This window comes from Dipodomys merriami, unplaced genomic scaffold (genome assembly GCF_024711535.1).
Source record: "Dipodomys merriami isolate MVZ:Mamm:240054 unplaced genomic scaffold, mDipMer1.0.p SCAF_5, whole genome shotgun sequence".
In the NCBI taxonomy this organism is placed as follows: domain Eukaryota; kingdom Metazoa; phylum Chordata; class Mammalia; order Rodentia; family Heteromyidae; genus Dipodomys; species Dipodomys merriami.
Window position 1 is genome coordinate 45428388 of NW_027206068.1, and position 9149 is coordinate 45437536.

The window sequence follows — 9149 nt, forward strand, 5'->3', positions numbered from 1 at the left end:
CTTTTTTTTTTTTTTTTTTTTTGTCGGTCATGGTGCCTGGATTCTGGGTCTGTGCACTGTCCCTCAGCTCTTCAGCTGAAGGCTAGCACTCTACCACTTGAGAGTCAGCCCCACTTCAGGCTTTTTCTGCTTATGTGGTGCTGAGGAATCGAACCCAGGGCTTCATGCATGCAAAGAAGAGCACTTTATCACTGAGCCACCTTTCCCAGCCCTTAAGTCTTTTTTTAACAGAAAGATGGGAGAGGCCCAGATAGGTGGAAATGGAAAAGGAAAAAGAAAGAAAAGAAAACAAATACTACAAGCTAGAATGTGACCTGAAGTGATGTCAGAGAGAGAAAATGTCTTCTAACCTAGCCTCTTCATGTGCTACACAAATATCTTCCTTGCACTTACATTCCTCCTATAATGGAAAACTTACACCACAGCCACAGGGGAAACAGAGGTCATTTGTGAGTTCATTTTCTCCTGACTAATTGATCTGTATCTGTGACTATGTGTTCTCAGCTTTTAATTGTTTATTTGGCCTAATCTGTTAATTTTTAAATCAAATCTGGGCTTGGGTGGAAACCCAGAGGTAGAACATGCGCTTCACACATGCTTGGGGCTCTGGTTTGAGCGACACTACCAAAAATTAAATAATAATGAAGTCAGTACCTAGCGTAACTGAAAAACAAGAGGACCAGATTCAGTTTAAGTTCAAAAACACTAAGTGAGCACTTACTTTGTACAGATACTATTCTGGGTACCAATGATTTGGCAAATACATATGTGTGTATACATATATATATATATATGCATATATATATATGCATATATATATATATATGAAGTAGTCTCTCCCTTTGAAATCTAATTTCTCCAAAATGTAAGGAGATTATTGCGTAGGACATGCTTAGGTGCAAAGACCGTGTCTTCTGCTTTTAACAGCTAGATACACATTTCATAGTCATCATCTTCTTAGGAAAAACATTTTAAGACTTGACTACTCTGTGACATAGCCTGTGTCACCTTCACCTAACCTCTGTCCCCTGATGCTTCTAACTCAGATTTGCCCTTTTACCTCACCTCACAAGAAGCTGATGTAATGCAAGCAGATACTAGCTGAAACCAGAATAGAATGGATTGTTATCTGGGGAGATAAAGTGACAGTGTTGCTTGTTGAAGCTATTGTTCAAAGAAGCATGTCTTTTATTTATAGAATTTAAAGGCATAGAAAAGCAGCCACTTACATTGTCTTTTCTTTTCATAACTTGCTTTCTAGAAATATGTTTGATACAGCTTTCTTCTTTGCATATAAATTGAATGTGTTGGATGGGTGCTTTTTACCTGGTTTCAAGTCCATTTATGGTTTCTATTGCTATTTTGGTTAGGATTGGTTTCTAAATCTTAATGCATCAGTATTTTCTTCTTATAGATTTTATTGGAGACATGAGTTGCAGGAAAAAAACCAAGGCTTTAAAGAGCTATCAAATATAGTGTTGTCATATTAATAAAATGTCCATAACTTATATAGATATGGCTACATAGATAATGTCTTTATTTCTTAGTAATTTTGTAAAGTTGGAGCCTCCTAAAAGGTTTTAACAGATAGATAGAATTTCCTTGCTTTCATACACCCACTAGTGAAGTTCACAAGGATACCACTAACCTTCTGTTGCTCTGGGGAAGTGACTTCATTTTTCTAGGCATTTACTGAAAAGTGTTAGATGCCTCATATTCTTGGAGTGTTTTTTTTTCTTTAATCTCTTAGAAGATTTTACAAATTGAACCTCATGAATCTTTAGAGCCTCTGTAAGAAATAGGTATAATGCCTGTAAACCTCTTTGAAGTAAAGATAGTTAGAACGTAAGGAATTTGAATTTGTATGGCCTGGTTTTTGACAGAGTAACTGATGAACAAGAAATTATTTTTATACAAACATGAAAACATGTTATTGTAAACTGTATTGTAAAGATACAGACCAGGAAATTTATTTTCTCCTTAAGATTAACCAAATTCTGAAGTGTATTCATATGAAAATCATGTAAGGGAAAGCATTAATTTGAGAAAGAAGTAGTAAAGTTAGATTACATAAAGGAACTTAGAACTATTATCATAGTATTTTTGTGCTTTATGAAGTTTTTTTTTTTGCTTTATGAAGATAATATTTGAAGTAGTTCTCTAAAATTTGGCTATTAACCAAAAGGTTAATTGATTCTTTTCTTCTGCTCCATTGTGGTTAACATACTAATTCTTCTTATTAAAGACCCATTTTATTATGCAAATGAAAAAATCACAAGATGTCATGTCTAAGAGACTGTTGTTTTTTGCCCAGAGTCTCAGGCACCTGCTTCAGATCTCCACCCCCACCTCTGCTTCCAGTGGCTGTCATGCTAGAGGCTTAGTGATCAGGTTTAGTGGGTGTGGGGTCCTTGAATTCTGGCCCACATTTTCTTTGTGATTATACTCTTGTTTTGCCTTATGATGTTTCTCCTTCCAGCTCTCAGCATGCCAACAGCAGCTGCATCATGGCACTCACTCTGCTGCCAAGAGGGCAGGCAGCCTCCTTGGAGACTGTAATGCTGCACTCCAGCCAACTGTTAAGGAGATGCTGGAGTAATACATGCAGCCAGCTGAAATTCAGATCATTCTAGAAAGCATTTGCTAGAACACTTTGTCCATGTTATTGATAAACTAAGTAACTTAAAACATTTATTACCTTTTGTTTATGAAAACTTTCAACTTAGGCAAAGACAGAAAGAATGCTCAGTCCTCAGGCTCCTCAAACACATAAAGTACATGACCTGACTGAAATATATGCTTCTTTAATGCTGTGGCTGCCTGTGGCTGTCTGTCTGTATTGATAATTTTGTATGGACTGTGAACGATGTTATAAATATTCAGATGGCCTTTGGCAGAAAAAGATTTTTCTACCCCTGCATGTCTGAAATATGTAGCCTTTAAGAACACATTGGGCTTGATTCTGTTTCATCACTGATAAGCAATTGAACTAGAACAACTTCTTTAACTGGCTGTGCCTCATTATCACCAGTCATTAAGTGGGGGCACACTTACCCGGGCTGTTCTAAGACTTAGTGAGTGGATACATTGAAACAACTTAGGTATAGCCTGGCACAGGGGAAGTGTTCATCATGTTAGTGGCTATCTTTATCATGATCATCATCATCAGCAGCAGCAGCAGCAGCAGCAGCAGCATCTTTTGTCCCTCATCACTCATTTTTCAAAATAGAGGGCTGAGCCCCAGATGAGTGAAGCAACTGCCTTTGGGTCAGATAGCAGTTTTATCAGGAGAACCTGAACAAGAAACCACATGTTTCAGATCCTTTATTGTACAGGATATGTCCTCAAGGAATAATGCTCTGGCAGATAAGAAAGATTTGTAAAGGAAAGGAAAGAGGATTAACAAAAGCATTAACAAAGGAATAAATATTGCTGCTAGAGAGATAAGCCTTAAAAATTGTGTGTTTAGAAAGCAAAACATTATGGATAATATACCTCATCTTTAAAGAAGGGAATGATTTGGTCATGAAAACTGGATAGCATTCTGTGCATAAGTAAAAAGAATTTTGCATACAGGATTTTAGTAACTGATGTGGGGAAGATTTGTTCCTGAGATTAAGATGAAAGACAAGAAAAAGATTATTTGAACATCAGTGAATGTCAAACACAAAAGGGATTCTAGACTTCTCTAAAGCCAAGTAGGATCTGATATTTCTAAAGTTGTTTTTTTTTTTTGTTTTTTTTTTGGGTCCGGTCGTGGGGCCTGAACTCTGGGCCTGGGCGCTGTCCCTCAGCTCTTCAGCTCAAGGCTAGCACTCTACCACTTGAGCCACAGCGCCACTTCGGGCTTTTTTCTTTTTGCTTATGTGGTGCTGGGAATCGAACCCAGGGCCTCAGGCATGCAAGGCAAGTGCTCTACCACTGAGCCAACTTCCCAGCCCTGATATTTCTAAAGTTTTAATTCACTTCCTTCACTATTCTTGTCTGTAAATATTACTTCATTTAATCCTCATAACCATCCCATGAAGTAGATACTATCATAGCTCTTATAATTCAGCTAAAGATACTAAGGCATGAGAAATTAAATAACCCAGGCTATTTGTTTATTAAGAACTGGGAGACCTAAGATTTGCACCCCATCCTTGTGACTAGAATTTTGCCTGTTCCATCTCCCTGACAAGTAACCTTAAGGTTGGTACGCTGCACCTAAATGTTGCTTCCTTTTCAGTTTTCCTATAGCAGCCAGCTCATAGAAACACTATTTACTTAGGTCACACTGAGTGTGAGCACAAGGCCTTCTGCATGGTAGATAAACACTTTACCACTTGATGTACCCAGAGCCCTTTTTGCTTTGGTCATTTTTCAAATGGGTTTTATGTTGTTGTTGTTGTTTTTCCCTAGGCCTTGCCTCAGACCTCAGTCTTCCTACCTATGCTTCCTGAATAGCTGGGATTACTGGCATGCTACTACACTTGGCATATTGTTTGTTCTTGTTAACTTTTTCTAGCCTCAAATCTTGATCCTCCTGTTCTGTGACCCTGGAGTAGTTAGGAGCCATCCTACTGCCTAACAGCTCCACTTGATGACTGCTAGGTACCTCAGGTCTTGAACACTGAATTCCTTCTTAATTTTTTTATTCTTTTTTTTTTTTTTGGTTGGTCATCGGGGCTGAACTCTGGGCCTGGGCCCTTCCACTTAAGCCACAGTGTCACTTACAGCTTTTTTCTTCTTATGTGGTACTCAGGAATCGAACCCAGGGTCTCATGCATGCAAGGCAGGCACTCTACCACTGAGCCAACTTCCCAGCTCCTTTATTATCTTTACATACTTATACAAAGGAGTTTCAATTCAGCTTGCTTATGTTTATGAGTACAGTATACCTTGACCATCAGTGAACCATCTTTCTGCTCACACTTGCTCTCTTGGCCCTCTTTCTCATCCCTATGAATGCTGACTCTATCCTTTTTATTGCTTAGGCCAAGTACTTTAAACTTATCCTCAACTATGCTACTGTTCATGTATACTACCATTTAGTCCATCAACAAACCATATTGGTTTACTGTTGGACTCTATATAAGATTTAACCATTTCCTCTCTCACTTTTTCTTTCATAACCCTAATCAAATCACAATCATCTCTGTCCTTAGCATCTTCCTGCCTCCTTTTCTGGTCACCTATCCCACTGTCTACTGTTAACACAACGACTGGAAAGATTGTAGAAATCGGACAGAATATATCTCCTCAGAAGTAATATGTTCTTTGAGGTTTTTTATCTAGTATGCAGCAATATCAATCAATCTTACACACATACTATTTGTTGAAAGAAGCAAATCACTTCATACGTCCTAGGAAGAAACCTGAAGTAACCACAGTGTTCTAGGGACTATGCAATGAATAATGTATTTTTAAGCATATACACAGAACTGTGTTTTTGTACACTTAACATCTATTCAGCATCTTTGCTCTTTCTTCATCTGAGTAATGGTTAGACATATATGTTTAGTTTCTGTATGAATTTTGCACTTCACTAAAATGTTTCACAAAAAAATGTTATTTCTCTTATGGGAACTTATAGCCATTAGAATATAAACTCTGAGCAGGCAAACTTCTTGTCTGTTTTCATCCATTCAATAAACATGTATTGAGCTCTAGGACCTATCTAAGTATTTACGGTAAACTTTCTGAAGGGTGATAAAAATAAATCACATAGAATACGGCAAGTTGCTAATAGTCTGTGGAGAGGCAGAAAGCAAGAGGGGAAGATGGGGAGTGCACAGTGAACAGGTGAGAGAAGAGTATGCGGCCTTAAATAAGATGGTCAGGAAATGGGCCAGTACTTGGAAGGAACTGAAGGAAGTTGCTCTTTGTATGTCTAAGATAAGAACTTCCCATGCAGAGGGAAAGAGAAGCAATAGTCTTTGGCAGAAATAGGCTGGGAGTGAAGTAGCCACAAGGAGGAGGCAGTAGGAATGGAGAAGAGTGAAGGAGAACAGGCTTTTTCGGGATAAAGATAGGAAAGTACCAGAGCCAGGTCTGGAAGGGCTTGGTAGGTTGCTATAAAGAAGGGGGGTAAGGATTATTGGGGTTTTGTTGAAAGAGGATCTTACTATGAAGCTCAGGCTATCTTAGAACTCAAGATCCTTCTGCCTCTGTCATCAGATTGCTGGGATTACAGGTTTGAACCACCACACTCCACTTTTTTTTTTTTTTTTTTAGAAATCATTTTGAGTTAGAGCTCAGCTACTTGTAATGAGAGCTCATTCATTTTCATGAGTATAAAGAAACTTTCATTTATTGTTCATTCTGCTACTGATGGGTATTTCAATAGTTCCCAATATAGGACTTTTTGATGAGACCTGTGTAATGAACACCCTTGTACATCTTTTAATAAATAATGTTTACAGGAGATATCAGTTTGAAAGGAATTGAACTAGTATATCAGCTCTTTTTTGCATATTTGTGACATGTTAGATCATGTAAAAGTCAATCTTTATCATTATGGTATACCCTAGAGATAAAATATCAAGTAATTAGGATAAAGCGGGAAAGCCTGGAAGGTAGGGAATTAAAGATGCATCAGTTACATTGGAACTTGGTGTCCAGTTAGAGATCAAACCTATGTTTGATCAAGAGCATGTACAGGAAACATAACGTTAGGTCCAAGGTTTATGTCGCCATAAGCATTAGGAAACAGAAGCAAGCAAAATCACTTGGAACTATGTAATACAACAGTCTGCAGTGTTGTTGGACATTCAGCAGAACCCCAAAGCAACCACAGGATTTGGAAAAGCAGAGTCAAGTTTTGTAGACATTATCTGGCTAGGAAAATAGCAAGAATGCCAGTTTGTATATAAGGAGGGTATGGATGGCCAATCTGAGGAAGAAGGGGTGTTTAGAATTCATATAAATCCTGGCAGAGACTTGGATGTATGTATCTCTCAAACGCATGAATAGTTTACATTCAAATCTGGAAGTATTTCTGTATTCCACACTAATCAATCTTTGTGATACATTGATGCCACATTTACCACTGCTAAACCTTGCAGCTCATATGGTCTAAATGTTTTAAATGTATATGTATTTTTAGACCAGCAAAGAAAACTCATCCAGTATGACTGTAGCAAGCCCTGAGATGGAAAATAAGGCAGGCCAGATGCTGGAGAACAGCTCACTGATGGCAGAACTCCTGAGCGACGTACCCTTCACCTTGGCCCCTCATGTGCTGGCAGTGCAGGGCACCATCAGCGACCTTCCTGACCACTTACTCTCCTATGATGTCAGCGAGAACCTGTCACGATTTTGGTATGATTTCACTCTTGAAAACTCAGTGCTCTGTGATTCGTAATCTTCATGTATGTTTGTACCTAAGCTTTAAAAAAAAAAATTACCTATTTTATTGAACCTGTTTGATGTTCTTGACAGTTCACTCTTTAAAGGCCTACAGACAAGCAAGGATCATAAAGCCAATAAAATAGCATTATTTTCAAAGCCAACTTGTATAAAATTTAACTTCAGTTCTACTTCTGTCCCCCCATGTAATAAATATAAAAATGAAGCTATCAAGGTTTTATGAGAAGAATAGGTTGTTACAGCTGCTCTCTCAAAGTACTGTGAATGTGACTTGAAGCTTTTGCCTGGGTTATCACAACTTAGCCTGAGCTTAGAATGAATAGTAAGTCTTTTCTGATTTTGAAAAAAGTTTAGTCTGTTATTCCATTTTTTTCTGCCATAGTGTCTATGAATGAGTTCAGAAAAAGTTTCCCTTTACTTCCTTCAGTCCCAAAGTAGACAAAGTGATGTGGAAACTTAAAACCTGTCCTAAACACAGTTACAATGTGCCAGCATAGGACTGCTCTAAACCATTTGCAGGCTGTTTGTTGAGTGGCACATTTCCATTTTCTTAGACCCAGAGCAGCCCTTCCCACCTGTGTGATTCTGGCCTTCTTATTCTCTGACTTTCCACCCCTTCCCAGCATGCTTTCTCACCATCCTTCCAAAGAGCTTTGCTTCTGCCTCAGTTGGCATCTGCTCTCCTTACCACATATGTTTCTAGTTTGTGGAGGAGCCACATTTCCTTTCAACCTCTCAGCCTCCTAAAGAAAATCATCTCAGAATGATACTTATTATTGCTGATAACACCATTATCTAGAAATTTTTTGGCCACAATACAGGTGGAAAGATTTTACTATTATACATACTCAACTCATTTCCAATTAAAGTGTAGGCAAAACACCTAGGTAAGACTTTTAGTTTTTATTTATTCCAAGTAAAACTGAGAGCTGACATTGGTCAGTAAGCTTAAAGGGAAGATTGGCATGTTGTGATAGGGAATTTTCTATGCCATGGAAAATATAAGTTGCATTTATTTAATTAGTAGAATATGATTTGCTGATTTGGTGCCAAACTTGTAAGCATATTTTTTCATAAAGAGAAAGTGCCATAACAAAACTAAACATTGTGTATATAGGTACATGAATTTTAATATGTTATACATGCTTGTTTAATAAATGTTGTATGGTCTTAATAAAAATACTATATTATGTAAAGTTAAAGGAATATTTCTATTGACAAAAATAGACTTCATTTCAAATTAGTGATTAAATTAATTCTTATATAGTTTTCATAAAATATCAATATAGGGAATATGACTTATCACTGACACAAATGTGCTCTGTATTGTGAAGATACACCTTCTAATATTCATGTTAATATATTTTTAAAACAATGTGAGCAACATAGTCAACTTGTCTAGAATATGTTAAATTTTCTCTAAACTAATTACACATTTTATTTATATTTATTTCTACCATGTTTATAAGTACTTATAAATATTTGTTTACAAAATTGTTCTATTTAAATAAATGTGAATTAAAATAAATATTTTGATTATTTTAAGATTCATAAAAATGGTTTTCTTTGCATTATTTATGTCTGAATGCAAGTATAGATTCTGTAGGAGGCAAATAGTTAAGGCATGCCAAATGCTGTAATGAGAGAAAAGAATTCTTATATATAAATTTTAAAGAAGAATATTGGAAGTAGTAAGGTCACTAGTCTTTACTTAATCAAACTAGAACAATTCAAAGGAAAAAAATCATGAACATCTAAATGATCCACATCATCAAAAAACTTGGTAAGACTATTACTAA

General features: G+C 36.9%; 1 protein-coding gene across 6 annotated transcripts in view; it reads left to right on the forward strand.

Annotated features, from left to right (window-relative positions):
* The window catches only part of Umad1 (UBAP1-MVB12-associated (UMA) domain containing 1), a 160186-nt gene extending 151357 nt beyond the window's left edge, over positions 1–8829 (forward strand). For 3 of the 6 annotated variants that reach the window (XM_069996556.1, XM_069996558.1, XM_069996557.1), the window contains one exon: positions 7088–8829. In XM_069996556.1, the coding sequence (XP_069852657.1) occupies positions 7088–7345 (258 nt within the window). In that variant the 3' untranslated portion in view covers positions 7346–8829. The remainder of the gene's footprint in view (positions 1–7087) is intronic. The other 3 variants (XM_069996559.1, XM_069996560.1, XM_069996561.1) reach the window with 1 other exon arrangement.
* The last annotated feature ends 320 nt before the right edge of the window (positions 8830–9149 follow it).